At 30.8% G+C, this 18,426-nt stretch overlaps 1 protein-coding gene across 6 annotated transcripts; it reads left to right on the forward strand.

Moving 5' to 3' along the window:
- The first annotated feature begins 506 nt into the window (after window positions 1-506).
- LOC131949243 (PX domain-containing protein kinase-like protein) lies at window positions 507-17,445 on the forward strand. 6 transcript variants are annotated; one of them, XR_009388137.1, is made up of 15 exons: window positions 507-748; window positions 2,795-2,983; window positions 3,245-3,341; window positions 4,234-4,311; window positions 4,403-4,476; window positions 4,566-4,640; window positions 4,778-5,021; window positions 5,546-5,670; window positions 5,995-6,112; window positions 7,197-7,275; window positions 7,995-8,124; window positions 8,414-8,497; window positions 8,678-8,783; window positions 9,906-9,975; window positions 11,911-11,979. XR_009388137.1 is itself a non-coding variant. In XM_059311051.1 (15 exons), exons 1-14 carry the CDS (start codon window positions 644-646, stop codon window positions 9,920-9,922), a joined length of 1,521 nt encoding a protein of 506 aa, XP_059167034.1. In that variant the 5' UTR covers window positions 507-643; the 3' UTR covers window positions 9,923-9,950; window positions 11,911-11,995. The 6 variants fall into 6 exon arrangements, 4 of the variants coding, with proteins under 4 accessions (XP_059167034.1, XP_059167031.1, XP_059167032.1 ...); XR_009388138.1 differs by having other exon boundaries at window positions 9,909-9,975; XM_059311051.1 differs by having other exon boundaries at window positions 9,906-9,950; window positions 11,911-11,995.
- The last annotated feature ends 981 nt before the right edge of the window (window positions 17,446-18,426 follow it).

Raw genomic sequence — 18,426 nt, forward strand, 5'->3', positions numbered from 1 at the left:
TTTTCGGCAAAAGATAGTTCTGCGCATGCGCAGTGACCTATGGCTAGGGTTAGGGCTAGAATGAGGGTTAGGGGTAGGATTAGGGATAGGGTTAGGGATAGGATTAGGGATAGGATTAGGGCTAGGGTTAGGGTTAGGGTTAGGGATAGGATTAGGGATAGGGTTAAGGATAGGATTAGGGTTGGTATTAGGGTTCTGCGGTTGTAAACACACGCATGCGCAGTACCATCGAAAACATCGCCGCTAAGTCGTAGTTTCTCTCCATTGCGCATGCGTATCGCATACGTATCTTATTCCGACTAGAATCGGCCAATAAAGATATAGATCTATATCTAGTTAGGCCTCATAATCTACTAATAAATCTTTTTGAAAAAACGAACAAGAGAACACAGAAATTAATACCACAATTTAGATTAGATCCAGGGTCTAAAATTATTTCAATTGGTTTTTGCATTTGTGAGCGATTACGACATAAACATTGTCATACGCCCCTCTTGTCAGTCTTGTGTTGTCATTTCTGAGAAGTGAACTCGTAAATGGCGACGTATGAAGACAATCTTGTTGATATCCTAGAACTATAATGATAATAGTGTTAATTCGTCCCATATTTTGAATTTAAGATCTACTACTGCGCTATATTAAAATGGCAAACGTGTTCGAGCAGAGAAAATCTAACAAAGTTACATTGGACGATACAACTCAGTTGTCATGTTCGATTGAGACAGCTCAGAAAAAAGACGATCATGTGGTGAGTAAAAATTTCGGTAATCTATCGTTTTGGGTACGTAAAATCGCCCGCTATTAATGTACGAAAACGTTACCTCATTGTCAAGGCTTTAATAGAAGTATATTGTGATATGTTTGTGTCAAATATTATAGATAAATGAATAATAAACCTAAATCAATGGCTAAATATTAGTTTTTCTTACTATTTGTGAAATCTACTTAATTCTCAATTTAAACATGACAACTGAATAAAAAACGTCCATACTTTATCCTCTAGGCACTAAATTTGGGGGTTGTAGCGAGTTTAGACTAAATTATTGAATTTTAAATTTATTTGTCACTCACAGCTATGATATGACGGATCATCCATGACAACCTGGTTAAAAGTTGAAAGGTTTAACTTTTTAAGTGACCGTGAAATAGATCTAATTTTTTTTCACAAGAGAGTTCCTAAAAGTAGAATTGGCCCGTCTATCGTCGGGTAATATTTTTAGAGGAAAAAAATTTAAGAGAATGTCATCAGAAAAGAATTTAAAAAAAGACAAGACAGAAGTGATTTTTGAATTCTTTTATTTCTTTAATTTTATGACATTTTTTATTGTACAAAAGAGCAAAATAAAAAACCATGCCAGGTAAACGTATCCATTCAAATAGCGGTCACGTGGTCAAAAAAAATAAAAAAAATGTGGTTGTCATTTCTCGGTCGATCTTATAAAAAAACGGTTGAAGATATTTGATTTATTTTTTCATAGAATGATAAAACTAATAATGCTTTACTATGGAAATCAATTTTGTGAGAGGGAAATCTATATTTAAAAAGTTAAATTATTTTGAATGACACCGACTTTAAATTTAGCCTACATTCCTCAAAGCAATTTCTGAAAATGCTTTTCTGGCATATTTAGCCTTGCCACCTATAGCATGTTTTTATAACGTGAAAACCCGCCATTTTACTCGTGATAAACATTTTTAAAAGTAATTCTAAGAAGGTCTCTGGAACTAAGTCGAAAAACTCGCCGGAAGTCATGGTCCGATCCTTACGCCATGTTCTGGTTAGCAACCAAGGACGCTTTTAAGTTAGTGAGCCTCCCTACTAAATATAATAGTCAATATAGGCCAGAAATTAACTTTAAACAGCAGTGTCTGAGAGCAAGATTTGCTATATAAACAGCAGCCATTTGTAAAATAGAGTGGCTTCCCCTGAATCTCGCTAAGTCTTAATTTATTACGGAAATGTTTTAAATTCAATTGTTTAAAAACAGGTACATAAATGAAACAAGGAAACTTTTTTGTAATGTATAGCCTACCTGTAGACTAGTAATAGTCCATACTTCTGCATATAGTATAGATCTATATGGTATTCGAAAATTAACAGTCAGACTGTCAACATATTTCAATTTAAGTCCAAGAAAAAAATATTTCCTCAAACGATGGAACATTACTAAATTTTCGTGCAGTTTCGCAAAATTGAATTGAAGTATTTACGTCATCTTACAAAGCGCGATAGCCTACTGGTGCTCTAACGCGGCCCATGCTAATTGCCGTATTCCTAATGCCCCACATTAGACGCGGCTTATTCGCCAGCATGCATTTGGTGACACGCCTTTTCGCCGGGGATAATGTGTTGAGGCCGTTTTGCCAAACGTCTTAAACTAGAAGGCTTGCAACATGTATAATGATTCGTTTTGAGCAAGGTATACGTATACTTATGCTTATATATTGTTATTTTGATTGAACATAGCATTATAGAGGTGCTTCATCAATCACCTAGGTATTTTTCCCCGTTCACCTCCTTTCATTAGACCGACACATCATATTTTGCGGAGCCGCGTGAGTTGACGTTGTTTTAGATGTTTTATTTCCTATTTTTCAGTAATTCAGTCCCCATGAAGAGAATTATATATATAGATTGCTAAACAGATGGCTCATAAAATTTTATACTCTATATAATTCTGACTGCTTTTAGCCTACTTGCTACATAAAAAAAAATTCCATTTTGTCAATTGTAATTTTTAAAGCTGTATGCAGTTTTAAAATTAGAATCCTTAAAGGTGCTTTATTTTATTAGGAGTACATAATACGTGTTCAAAGAGGGCCCCTTCGGGATCACTCATGGCAAGTAATAAAGAGATACAGTGACTTTGAGAAGCTTGATGCCCAACTGCGTGTAACTAATGTTGACCTGCCACTCCCTCCAAAGAAAGTCTTTGGGAACTTTGACAGAGACTTTATAGCAGAGAGACAAAATGGTTTACAGGTGACATCAAGTTTTCAAAATTTCTTTATCTATCCATATAATTTATATATATATATATATATATATATATATATATATATATATATATATATATATATATATATATATATATAGATAGATAAATAGATAGATAGATAGATGGGTGGGTGGATGGATGGATATGGATATAGATATACTTTTTTTAAAATTTATTAATTCAAATTTATTTGATGGATAGACTTGTTGGCAATAGTTTCAATTTTTTTTTTTTTCTTTTCCTAGTCTTACCTAAATGCCATAACAAACATACCTGTGATAGCCAACAACATTGTGGTTAAGAAGTTTCTGGACCTCAACAACTATTCTTCAAACTTTTTAGGTAATTTTTATATATATATATATATATATTGGGAATCATTTTAAAATTCTAAATGTAAATTGTGTTTTCCGTAAAGAAAAAGAGTATCTTAAACCAAAATATAGTGTTATCTTCAATAATACTTTGTGTTCCTAGTGGGACATAGGGGCTATGTCAAAGCTCTTAACTCTTAGGCTTTCTCTACTCAGCCCCATTCAGTTTGCTGTGTCCCCTATTTTTTTCTTGGGTCATCCTCTGTGTTACTTGCCCTGGCTCTGCTGTTGGAATCCTTATTGAGAGTGTTTCAGTTGCCACTTTCATTCCAGGATTTGTGTTTCAAAAGCTTTCTTACCTACCTACGGCAGTTTTGTATTTTCTACTGAGTTACAGCAATGTATGTTTAATAGATTTCTTAGACATAAGATCTGGATCCTTTTCGATGTTGTATAAGTTCTGTAGTTTTTAGATCCATAAATTAGGGCTGCTATCTCATTGGAGTTAAAGATTTAAGTTTTAGATGTGCGTAGATTTCCAAGTCGGTTTAAGATGGATAAATGCATAAAGGGCCAAATTTATCCTGCTTCTTGTTTTTTTCCCACATTGTCTCAAGCTATTTACTTCATCTATATTTTGGTTGTTTTCTTTTACATAATTTTAATTTTAGTTTTAATGTAATTCTATAATGAGCAACAAACCAATACACTCTTCATTAAATAAATAATGATTGAGAGATTAATACATATAACTATATACTTTGCATTTCAAAATTCATTTAGGTTTCTGATTGTCACATTAAAAAAAACATGTATTGTTTTGATTAAAGAAAACATAAAATTAACACACACGTTATTGATTTCACAATTATGTAGGAAAGTTTAACCTCAAATATACCTTTTGTTTTTCTCTCCCGCAGAAATAGCATTGCAGCATGTTTCCATGATCTTCCGATCTGAGCCTAACTGGGAAGTTGTGGAGCCACTACCTGATATAGGTGAACAAAACATTGGTTTGAATACACTTTAGAAAGTACAGAAACATACATTCATAGTATAAGTATAAATTTGTTTTATTTTCTCCTGCAGGGTGGAGAATACGAAAGCACTATATTCTAATTAAGCCGGTCACTCAACCTAAAGTTCGTCAGATTCTCTCCTGGGTCGGTACTCACAAATAATGAATTTAAATCTTCTGTTGTGCCTAATAAAATAATCCTTATTAATTGGCTTTTATTTACTTTTGTTTTAGATGGAGTATGGTCCTGATATGTACCTCCTCGTTAAAGACTTGAGTGCAGTAATCAGAGTTCTCCCAACAATCAAGGTGCTTTTAAAAACATTGCTATTTATTTTTTTAATCGGCTTAAACAATTTAAATATAATAGTTTATTTTCTCTATTTAATCCATTGATTTCGGTACATATTTTTGGTTTGTTAATGTTTTAAAATAATGTTTTTCAGCATCCTTATATTTTCCCTACACTTTCATCTATTGCAAATGAAAACGGATGCATGGTCATAAGAGACTTCTTAGAAAGTGGTTCCCTGCGTGACGTTGTTTGTAAATGCAAGCCTAAAGGAAGCTACTTAAAAAAATATTCAAACCCTAAAAGTGTTGTGAGATTAGATTTTGGGACCATAAAGATCTATGGGAAACAGATATTGGAAGCTCTTAAATTTTTACAAGAAAAGGGCTTTCCTTATGGTAAGGAAACTTAAATGATTTTTTAAAAAATGTTATTTAACTTGCGTAAAGTAAAATATCAGACAACTATGAATAACATTAAAATTTATGTAAGAAGCATAAAAATGTGTCGCGATTTCATCCTTCATATTTTATTAAGTATGAACTGAACAGTCTATAGAGCAGATGAAGAAGAGCTTATCTGTTTCTCTTAACTTGGCATATGAGAGCTTTGTATAGTCAGCACTATGCCCAGCTGTCTGTAATTAATTTCCCTGACCAGAGTTAGGTATCCATTTTAGCAAGGTGGAGTCAGTAACCTACATCCTATTGAGCCAAATGTGGAACATAATCTAACTTCTCATTAGTGATTGAATGCTCTACCATTTAGCCATGCTTCCCACATTAACAAATTTACTGATTTTAAATAGTCATTAAAGTAAAATTAAAAAAAAAAGTGAACAATGCATTGAAATAGAACTGAAAAACTAAGCATTTTGTTAACCAATTATCAATCTTAAGTCTTTTATGGTGTTTTAATCTAGGTCACTTGCATGCTGGGAATGTTGTTGTGGTGAACAACACATGTCAGCTGCTAGACTTGGAGAACAGTCTGATGGGTCTACCTGGATACTATAGGGCATTTTACACCCAGTTAAAAAAGGTCCAGGTGAGGCTCATTATATGTGTTTTATTCATTTCTGTACTCAAAACATCATATGCATAATACTGTTAAATGAAAAAGCAAATTGAAACAAAAATTTGATTGTAATTTTTAAGTTGTTTATCGTTAAAGTTGCTTTTGATCATCAACAGACTTTTGAAATGGTTGATGTTTACTCGTTAAATACATGTTTTATTTATTTCTGTACCTCAACAATATGTGCTAAAAATTGGTAAATGAGGCCTATTAAATTTTTAAAATATTTAAAAAACATTTTTTTTTTAAACTATTAAATTGTTTGCTTTAAAAATGACTGTTGCCAACCCACAGACTTTGGAAATGGTTGATGTTTACTCTTTTGGTCATGTGCTGTATGAAATGGCTTTTGGCAACCAGCTGACCACAGCTACTTGTGATACGTTTCCTGCTGAATGCCCTGCTCAAATACGTAAGTCTGGGGTTCTAAGGAGTGTAAACTATTTGAACCATTAATCCCCCCGCTCAAATATGTAAGTCAAGTGTCCTGCTGAATGCCCTGCTCAAATACGTAAGTCTGGGGTTCTAAGGAGTGTAAACTATTTGAACCATTAATCCCCCCGCTCAAATATGTAAGTCAAGTGTCCTGCTGAATGCCCAGCTCAAATACATATCTGGTGTTAAAAGGAGTGTAAACTATATGAACCATTAATGCCCAGTTCAAATACATAAGTCAAGCATTATAAGGAGTGTAAACAATTTGAACCATTAATACCCTGCTCAAATACGTAAGTCATCGAGAGTAAACACCTTGTACCATTAATGTGCTGCTCAAATATAAAAGTCTATTTCAGTAACAACGCCTGCTTCCATCCCCTCCATTCTGTACCTTTGTCTAGACTTGGCGTTGAAATATCACTTTCTGTTAATATTGCTATTTCAGTAACAACGCCTGCTTCCATCCCCTCTACACGTTTACATTTACCCATTATAGGAAGCTACTATTTGTCTGTGTTATTGTACCTGTGCTTGTGTCGTTTGTGAGGTCAAATACTAGTCCTTGTTGTGTGTATGAGTCTAACGGTCAAAGCCTTGGGGGTCAGAGGTCACGCCTGCCCGCGTCGTCTATGTATGGGCCATGATAGTGGTCTGCCTTGAAAGCTTTATTTTTTGTAGAGCTGATTGGCAGAAACGGTTACACGTCTGACTTGATGCATGGACGGCGAGGCGATTTGGTGCCGCGTGAATAGGCTGGTTCGGACCCCTCTGGTTTTGACTGTTCTGTCTCTACTTGGACTATATTCTGTACCTTTGTCTAGACTTGGCGTTGAAATATCACTTTCTGTTAATATTGCTATTTCAGTAACAACGCCTGCTTCCATCCCCTCTACACAAATATAAAAGTCTAGTGTTATAAGGAGTGTAAACAGTTTGAACCATTAAAGCCAACATATTTTTGTCTTACATTGTTTAAAATAACAAGTTTTTAAAGTTTTATTCATGAGTTTGGTTGCCCTCATTGGCAAATGACTCATATCATGAATATATTATTTCAGGTTCTGTATTGGAATCTATATTGACATCTGAAGCCTGCAAGAATGGTCTCCCTTCTGTCACAGACTTGTTATCTCATCCGTATGTTCATTTCACACATTCTATAAAAATTAAATCACAAAAAGTACACATCTTAGATATTTGTTTTAATTGGGAAGATGAAGTAGAGTGTATCTGTTACTTTTGCTTTGGTTTATGAAGAGATAATTGTTTTCAGCGTTCTACCCATTTGTCTCTACTCTCCCTAATGTGCGTCAAGTACCCATTAGAGCATTCTACTGACTTAGGCCCAGGATTTGAACTCAAACTTTAGGTTTAGCTATTAAGCACTTTACTATCTGACCTTGCCTTCCCATTACAGACAATTGCCATTTTTAGGGTTTTTAATGTTTATGTTGGCTTGTAACTTTCAGTAGATGGCAGACTTATTGAGAAAAAAGTAGTAAAAATATGATGTGGATAAATTATTGTATTTAAAAAATAAAATACACAAACACACACAAAAATATTATTTCCTAAGATAGTATTTAAATGGCAGACTTGTAGGAAAAAAGTATTAAAAATATTGTATGGGTAAACTATTGTATATTAAAAAATAAAATACACAAATAATCACAAAAATATTATTTCCTTACATAGTATTCATAATGTGCAAATTTACGCTTTTGTTAATATATGTATCTTAAAACTATCTAAAATATTACTACCATTTCCATTACCTCAATATTTTCTTTTTTTTGTTTATTAAAAGTAGTATGAGTAGTTCCTCCACTAATCATTACTTATAATTTCTACACCAGGCTGTTCAGTGATGTTTCCTTCCCTCCCTTTGTGAATAAACCAGTGCTGAAAATTCCCAGCAAATTGAAAGAGATAGTCAGAGCAGCCAAGGAGGAGATAGAGAGCCGATTAAAGAGTGACCAGAAGCTGGTGAGCTCTTCAGTTTAACTGCCCCTTTTACTTTTTTTATTTTTCCATAAACCTATTTTAAAGCTTTTTATATTTTTTAAAACTGAAAAATGTAAACCCTTCTACCACAGTATTGTTGATTCTCATTGTTAGAACTCTTCTTGCTTTCAAAATGTAAATTGACTTATTCCTAGCTCATATAGTGGATTTTTTGCAATGACAAAAAATATACGTATATTCTTTGGTTTAATTTCTGTCATGTATTTTTAAAGCTAAGTATAAGGCTGCTAACTGGTAGTTATGTTTTCAGCTCAAGCAAGTACAAAGGATTTCCAAAGCTAAAGAGTTTCACATGTCAGAGGAAGAAAAGAAGAAAAGAAGGAAGAGCAGGAAGGTAATTAAAATGATGCAGTCATTCTCTGATTTTCAAAACGTTATAACATTTTTATTATTTTTATTACTAGTGTTATAATGTTATTTTATCTTAGGCTGCTTGTTGACTTGTAATGTTCATCGTTGTTCAGTTTTGCACTTCAAGATATAAAAATAACACATACGAATTGACCAATTTCAGAAAGCTTTAGAAAACGGCAACTCAGATTCCACCAAGTCTGGCAACCAGAGTACGACGTCATCAGTTTCATCCCCACCACCAACACCAACAACACCCTCACCTGCAGGTACTCAATGTTTCTCAATTTACATATCTTTAACAAGTCTTTCAGTTTTACGCAGATACCTTGACTGCAGCTGCATTTCATTAAAAACTGTTTTTCATTCTTTTAGTTTTAAAGTGGTAACAAGTTTATGGGTGCATTGTATTTTTTTAAACTAGCTTTTGTTTATTTATTTATTATTTTTTAAAGACCAGTACTCAATATATTTGAAAGTAAAATTACTAAAACTTCCGTTCAAACTTTTAAAAAGATTTTTGTCTTTCCAACACATAACGCTAACATTTACTTATTAATTATTTAAATATGTTTAGATTTATTGTTATTTGCTGTTTTTGTTTATTGAGAGTTTTTTTTTTGTTTTTAAATATATAGTTGTACTCACAAAAGTATTCTCTGTTCACATGTGTGAGTTTGCCAGTTTTGCATTAACTTAGAAACAGAAAACTATTGACAGTCTTAGTAGTAAGCAATAGAATAAATATTTGCAATAGTCTTAAATGATATTGCTACATACCTGTGCCCTTATATATTAAGAAACAAGCGTGTTAAAAAATAACGGAATTTAAAAAAAAAAAGCCATAATATTTCATTTACATTGGACAATTTTGACATAAAGTTGGACATATTATTTTCCTGTTCTAAGTGTATGTATCAGTGTGATTGTAAGCTTTTGGCTTTTATTTTAAAAACAATAATGGAGGAATAGGGTGCAGATTTAAATGCAGATTTAAATTCTTATTTTGATAGTTTTAATTAACATAATTACTAATTACAGTCAGTATGGTTTTGAAATATTTGAAGGAAATTCAGTTAAAAATTTTAAAAGTTACGAAGTAATTCAAAATTATAACTTAGGTTTTAATACATTTCAAATGCGTAGTTTTAAAAATGTAGCTGTAATTAAGATGAAACTTGTATTAGACTTTGCTTTTATTAAGTGGCAGAGGTTTATTTCAAACTAGGCAAAACATCAGAGATAGTGTTAACAATGTATTGGAATGAGATTACATTTTTTAACCTTCTATTGTGGAGATTTAGCAAAGTTAGCCTGGTTAACTCTATAGAGGCCAATGTTTGATGCAACCCTAACATGTTTAACCCTTTTGTTTCTGGTGAATGCCACAGCAGTAGGCCTGAGATGAACGCCCTGCCCTGACAGCAAATGTCAAGGTCAAAGCATTGTTTTTTTGCCTAGGTACACTGTATGTCATTCATAGCTGGGTTGTTGTTGTTATGGTGTTCAGTTCTGTTTTAACCAGACTGTGGGAACTGTTCCCCAGTGCCTGTTATTTTAATTTTTTTATCAATTAATAATTGCATGTACGTGTTTCAAGTTAATCCTTCAGTGTGTGACTAACTTCTTCTAGTTACGTTGAACGTACAATTAATTTTGATGGCATTTTTTTACACTGATAAAAAAATTAATTTCAAGTTGAAGTGTCATAAATGTAATTTAACACAGAAAAATAAATAAATAAAACTACCAGATGTCATTAAAAAGTTAAGTAATATTTTATTAAGGGGAACATCAATTCAAAACATAAAATTCATCAAAAATGTATTAGTTTTGTTTAAAAAAATTTAAATACATAGTTTTTATCATTTTTTTTTTCAAAATCACTTACATTTAGATAAATATGATTGTTACCAATTTTGTGAAAAATTATTTAAAAAAAAAAGGCCTACTACTTAGAAGAAGAATGCTGGAATGGAATAGCTGCTATATGTTGCTATATTTATAATCTTGAGATATGAAATGCCTCTTGCTATGGCACCGATGTATTAGTCTTTTTACTTTCTGCGGTCCTTCTGTTGTATTCATTAGCGAGTCTTTTTGTGTGCTACACTCTGTCTGTCTCTATTGAAATGTTGCTTTCATAATGCTTTCATAACGTTGTATTGGTATATTACATTTAATTATCAAAAGTGAAACAATCCACAATCAGTTACTGTAGTTGTAAAACTAACCCTATAACTCTTATTTTTCAATTTATTAATATATATTTATTTCTACACCATTATTTTCTGAAATCACCAAAGCATCATGCTAAAAAAGAAATTATGGCAGTCACCAAGATTAATATAGAATTGATAAGGAAAACAAAGCTTTAAAGCCTTGTTGCAAGCCATTTTGAAAATTGGAGTTTGAACAGTCTATTTATAGAGAAGCAATAAATATATACATATACATACACATTATATTCATACACATGTATACTTAATACCTAAAGTGCCAGATTACTAACACCCATTTTGCGATAACAATTATAACTTGGGTTTTTTGTATGAGGAAGTAAAAACTGATGTGGTGAAGGTCCATTAGAAAACCAGTTAAATGAACAAATCAAAGTAAATAAAAGAGACTGTTTAAAACTTTTGTGGATATAACAAATAGTTTATATTAAGATTGCTTTGCTTAAGCTTATAGTTTTAATTATATCAAGATTTTTAACTTGTTTAGTTTATAAGTGAGAATTTGTAAATGTTGAGTGAATTATAACTTTAAGAAAATCAGATAAATATAGAAAATTTAATTCGATATTATTTTTTTTTATGTTACCCTTTGAGTTAATTTAATTACTGCTGTATAAATATTGAAGGCTGAATTTTCTCTCATTAAACATTTGTTGAAAAGAATGTTACATTTTTAAAAATTGCTTATTTCAGAATGGCTAATTTTTGCACCAATAACTTATCTTCAATTGATTTAATTTGAATAATTTCTGTTTAATAAACACCTTTTCATTTATAAAGTTTTTTTTATTTCAGCACATTTCTTATATCTCTGTTAGGTTGTTGTGTAGTTATAATTTACTTTAGCTTATAACCAGAAAATCTAATACAGAAGTAGCAGACTGCATGTAGATGCCAGTAGTTTCTTAATTAGTTAATCTGTGAATATTCATGTTCTTTTTAATACTACAGTAAACAGCACAATTTATTCTCTTATTTAAAAAAATATATAAAAAAATATATATAAAACAATACTAAAAAAAAATGTAAAAAAAATTGTAGAAGTTCAAGACTGGCATTATTTTGAACTTGTTGAAATTTATTCTTTACAAAAAAAAAACAAAAAAAGAGACGTAAGCAATGTATTTCATTTCTAATATTTTATTGTCTATTTCAGGTCCATCTATCGCACCACCCCCGCCACCACCACCACCCTCAGCACCAGTTCCCCCTCCTCCACCCCCAGCAGGACCACCACCACCACCATCCCCAGGAGGGTCTGCTCCTGCTGCCCCAGGAGCAAGAGGAGCCCTGCTGTCTTCCATTACTGGTTTTAGCAAAAATGCCCTCAAGAAAGCGGAGACAAATGATAGAAGCACGCCCAAAGTTTAGCAAGTGAACTAGAGGCCAATACAAAGTTTAGCAAGAGAAATAGAGGCACACACAAAGTTTAGCAAATGAACTAGAGACATACACAAAGTTTAGCAAGTGAACTGGAGACACACAAAGTTTAGCAAGTGAACAAGAAGCACATACTAAGTTCAGCACGTGAATGAGAGATATACACAAAATTTAGCAAGTGAAATGGAGATATACACAAAATTTAGCAAGTAAACCACCAAACCCAAAGTTTAGCAAGTGAAATGGAGCGACACACAAAATTTAGCAATTGAACTAGAGGCATCTACAAACATTAACAAGAAGACTTTTACTTGATTATTTAATGGTGCATATTATTTTACTTGGATGTGTTCTAAAAAATATAATTTAAAATTGGACATAATGTGCTGATGTTATTTTACAATGTTGACGCGCACCAGAACAGTTTCAAATGTATAAGGTAATTAAAAGTTAATTTCTCATTCTATAAAATATGTGACGTCTTATACCTTGAAGCTCAGCCACTAACCTTTATCCCATATTCAAAACAGAATATGGAAGCGACCTTTAAAACTGTATAATTTATCATTGTGAAAAATATTTTTTAAAAATGTTTGGCTTGAGAAACCAATTATTTCTGGTGAACCCCCATACTAAAAAAGACTTTAACTTTAAAAAAAATGGATTAAGATTTAAAAAAAAATTAAACTCTTGTCCGCTTTTAATATTAAAGAATTTTCAGTTTACCCTTCTTCTGAATTATTTTGAAATGTCACTTCCCAATAATTATCAATTCATATCTGATTCCAAAGCTGTTATCAGTAAAGTAATTCTTATTCATAATGAACAATGATTTGAACTTTCATTTAAGCCCTGTGAGAAGAATTTAGAAAGGAAGGTTGTTTAAGTTTTTAAAATCAAACTTTTAAAACAAAACACCCTACTAATTCATCTTGTTACTGTTATATTTTTGCGTTGTGTACTCCAACATTATAACTCATTCCTCTCTTATTCATTACCTCTTTTTACCCTGTTAGTGCTATGCTATGTTCCCTTTGTTTCCCTAGAGGCATACATTAACTTTAACTTAAACCGATGCTTCAGTGTTCTTATAAATCATAAGTGGTTTTAAACTTATTTTTATTTGTATAATTTGTTTGCAACATGTTTTTAACTATGCTGTGAATTGGTGTTAAGGAATTGTTATACCATATTTTAAATGTATTTATTCCTTTAAATCTTTGTACTGCTTCATATTTATTTTGAAGTAGCATTATCTTGCCATGTACAAGTGTGTTTTACCAACTGATGAATTTGTTAATCATCAAGGTTTTGGTTAGTTTTTTTTGGTTTAGGTAGAGGATTGCAGTATGGGCAGTAGATAGTTATATGGGAATGATTTGTCAGTTTAAAAATTAAGATAGGTGGAATGAACTGTAAATTTGATTTAGCAGTGAGCCAATTTTTAAATAAGTATTTTAATAATTGATGCATATTCCCCCAATATATTATAATTGAAAAAAGATCTATAGAACTTAATAATAGTCTTAATTTATTATGTTGACCATGCCATAATATGTAAACAAGACTTAATTAATTGAAAGGACTTGTACTTTTTTACACGTTTTATTTTAATGATCTTATAGAGTTGATACCAATGTAGATGTGGTTACGTAACAACAGCATTCTTAAGTTACCTTTGGTTCATCATCTAATGTGTCTGTTAGCTTTTAATAAATTCACAAGCATAGTAGATACCTTTCAGTTTGTGTGAATACATTTTTATAAATTTAACAACTGTTTTTAAAATGACAATATCCTAAAAGTGTGAAAATAACGTTTCTGTTTGATTATTTCAAAAATCTGTAAATTTTGAGGATTTGCTATAAATTACAATATAGAATTTAAGCATATGTGTAGTTTACATGAGCTTGGATGAGCATGAGGAAGAAACAAATTTATTTGAGCATTTTATTCATGCTGAATTTAACCCGTATTTGCATACCATTTAATTTTGGTGTGTTGTTTTTTAAAAACAAAATTTTTTGTGAAACTGACTTGAACATGGTGACAGCTGTGGCATTGTCTTTTTGTAACCATGTCATGAACTGTTCATAATATTGTAGGGCAAGCAAGGGCTGTAACCCCTGGCTGTTTTGGTTTTGCATAGTTGTCTGTCCAGTGGTGTGTTGAAATGACAGATATTTCCTCACTTGGCTTGACAGTTGTGTCACAGATCTGTCACTTGAAGGCATTATGATTTGTTTCAATTTCCCCACAGTAAACAAAGTGTAGAACTTGACAGATATTATGACCAAAATATAAACAACTTCTAATCACCCAGTGACATTTCACACCAAACACTGTTTACATTTGTGAGATGTATACTATACATGTCTAGGAAAAACTTGTTTCCGTGGGGAAAAATGTTTTCGTATAACTATAACATTAACTTGTTACGAGATTTCTAGACTTGTATAGTATGTATATCTAATGTAAAAAACCCCATGTAGAACAAATGTTTTTAAGCTTTATGTGATTCTTGCCACTGATTACACAAATCACATTTTATTAGCTAAATTTACAATTCTTGACAAATAGTAATCATTAACATTCAATAGTAAACAATATATAAACATTCTTAGTAAGTTTAGGAATGGCATGTGTTTCAAAAGTAGTTTTACTGTTTCATTAGGCAGTATCACCAATGAAGGTAGATTTGAATTGGTACTATTCTTCACTATTTAGTAATTTTTATTATTCCTGTTATGTGCTTGTTGATACCTATCACCTTTGTCGCTCATTTTCAACTAATGCCAAACTAAATTTTTAAATGTAGTTATTGAAATATAAAATCCATTTTGTAAATATTGTTACTGTTATAAAACAAAAATGTGTATCAAGCTTGTTTAAAGCACACAAGTTCCATATTTTATATAGTTTTTAAAAATGAAAATCTTTACATTGTTTGAAGTTCAAACAAAATTTGACTACATTAAAATTGATTCTATTTTTTATGGTTTCGTGAACCACATTTGAATAATGCTGTTTTTGCTTAAAATTTACAATATCACTAATTTCAGAGTAATTTTTCAGGAAAAGTATTTTTTTTTAATTTAAAACAAATTCCGGAATAGTGTAAATGTAAATATATACAAACTACAAAAAAAATATAATTTTTTACCTTTACTTCAACTAAATTGTAAGTTTATATACAAAAATTAGAAGCATATTAAATAATCTAATGAACATGCATAACTGTTAATACAAATTAATAATTTTTCTCATTTTGTTTTGTACCTATTTTATTGTTTTCATGGGTTTGTTTTGGTAAACAAAATGTACTGTTTGTGATGTTAGGGCACTTAATTTATACATATTTATACTAGATTGTGAGGTCATTGATATTTACCACATTCCACTTTTTTGATGTGATCAGGCATTCTAGAAAGAAAAAAAATACCCCACTACTACAATGCTGCAAAATTTTATGTAGGCTGAATATTTTGTATCAAAATTAGGTTTTTATCTAAAACTTTCATAATTAATAGTCACACAGGCAGCTGCAATTTTTTTGTACCTCTGTATTCTATAAGTTTAATTTCTTGACCACTGCCCACCTTGTGACAGCTATCAACTTCTCCGGTGGATCAGCTGAGTATCTTGGCAGCCATCCACCATTGAGTTGGGTGTTATTTAACTAAAGTTGTTCGCTAAATTTTGGCTGCTATCCACTGTACAGTTGTCCACAGTCTAGTTGTCCACTGTTTTAGCTAAACAACTGGGTGTTTATTAAAATGTGACAAGTTCATCCAAAAATGTGTAAGTTGTAGAGGGTTAAAATGTTTTTTTAAAGTCAATTGTTTTTATTGTGTTTATTGTTGGTTAAAATCTCAGTCTTCAGCATTTTTTTTGTTAGCTTATGCTCACATTAAACATTTTGGATTGCAAAATGCTGTCTTATTCAATTCTGGACATTATGTCAGGATTAAACATAAAGATAAAATTAACATTTGGAGGTTGCCAGTTGTTATTTCATTGGGCCTTGTTCAGAGATTTAAAAGTGTTCATTTTTTTTTTCCTAATCAGTTCTGAAAAGTGAACAGTCATACACAGCACACATCATGAAAGGAATGTTATTTAAATTTTGTTAAAACTTATATGTACTGTAATATAAGTAATTTTTTCTTATTTTTGATTATTTCATTAGCAGTGCTATTATTTTATTTTGCCAGCATTGTCATAAACTCCTCACAATACTTTAAAACATGCTGTCTTATTTATTCTTAATTTGTTCACATCATATTTTATCTCAACACTAAATTTTGATGTTTGTATTGTCTAGTCTAAGCCACATGTAAACAATTAAATCGCCATGACCATACAAATATGCTTAATCATTTTACACAGGTCACTTGAAATAAAGTTTAAAATAGACATTTATGAATTGCATTTATTTGATGGGAAATTCTTAAAATAAGTATAGGTGATGGTAGGAAATAATTCTTTATGAGGGAAAAGGGATACTCTTATTCAGGTAATAATCAAAATAGGTATAATGGTATTCATTTGCTACATGTTTAATATAAAGATGTACACACTTAAATACAACATATTATTAAATGTGTTTAATAGTGACCTTTTTTAGTGCAGGTTAAATATATGTTCAGTTTTGATTATGATATTTTAAATCTATTGTATTATGTTAGTCAAATACTTTGTTTTGTTTTTTTTGTGGAAAGTAAATATTTGTGTAAACTATTCAAAAAATTCAAGTAGATTGTGGCAGTCTTGATTGAGGGTTAAAAAGTTGTTATAAATAGATAAGATAATCCTGAATCAATTTGAAATTACTTGTTTCATCAAAATCAGATTATGATTTTTAACTTAACTATGATGTCATTATTTAAAGGTGATAAACAATTTGTCTGAAGTTAATTTCGTTGATATTATTGAACATTCATAATCCAGACGATATTTTGTTTCGTTATGTGATATCACTGTTTAAAAAATATGGATTGTTTTCTTGTTTGTTGCTCATATTTTATTTGATGTCACAATATCTTCATTTGTACCTACTAAAGTGTTGCTTTTATGATTTTAGGAAATGTCTTTCAGATTTGACTGGTTTTAAAATAAACATTATAATATATTATCTTTTACTCTATTCTCCATTAATTATTACATCCAATAAATTATTTATCATCTTTTGCAAAGTTTTTGTCTATTTAATGTTAACACAATGATACGCTTTCTTTTCAAATTTAAGTGAAGAAAAATACTAAAATTTGTAAGAAAATAAATGTTTTTAGTTTAATAATATAAGCTGTCAACACCTTGTATCTCCTACTGAAAAGTGTGAATTCACTGCCAAACTTACATTAGTTAAACTTATTGATGTGTCCAGTTAATTTACTGCTATGATTTAGTTACTCTTATAGAAGAGCTGTACAGTTAATTTACAACCCTATTAGACTTCAGTATGTAAATAGTTGTCCAGTTAGCTAACTGCCACACTTAAGCAATATTTATTTTATTTTTTAGTATTTAGTATGCAAGTAAGGTGTAATATTTGTGTTTACTGGCTATGTCGATTGATTAATTATTTCATTTTAAAATGGTCAAGTTATTTTATAACTTGCATTAAACAATTTTAAAAAAGTATTATAAATTTCTAATATAGTCCCACATATTACTTAACTTGCATAGTAGATTTAAGGTAGGTAGATAGCAAACAATAAAATTTCACATTTTAAAAAAATATACTTAGTGACCAATGTCTTTTTCATTTTATTGAGAAAACAACTAATACATAAAAAAGTAACAAAACATTTTAAAGACATGGAAGCCCACTTTGGTGTGTAGCTGTGTCGAAGAATCTTCACTTTAGTATATAGAAAACAACAAATTTCACATAGAAAATCATTTGTATTGACCAACAAACAGTAATTTTGTTTTTTTGAAAATGACTAATGTAACAAAACAGTATAAAGCTATGGAAGCTCACTTTGGTGTGTAGCTGTTTCAAAGCTTCTTCTCCATAAGCATAAAGTTTTGGTCTATTATTATTATTAAAATTAAAACAATGAAAAGGCGACCATGGATTCCACATTACTTTTCCTTGGAATAATTTTAAACAGTAAATAGGCCATATAGATTTAAAGCAGAAAAATAACTTCTTTTTTTTTTTTTAAATAGAAATTTAAAAGTAATTCCTGTATTTTAATTGATTTTTCATTTTATTGGTCTTAATGTTCCTACTATAGCTTACCACATGTTATGGGTCGTCCTTAATTGACTTACATCTTTTTGT

Source organism: Physella acuta, unplaced genomic scaffold, assembly GCF_028476545.2.
Source record: "Physella acuta isolate Inbredline_101_S28 unplaced genomic scaffold, ASM2847654v3 ptg000679l, whole genome shotgun sequence".
Taxonomy (NCBI): Eukaryota; Metazoa; Mollusca; class Gastropoda; family Physidae; genus Physella; species Physella acuta.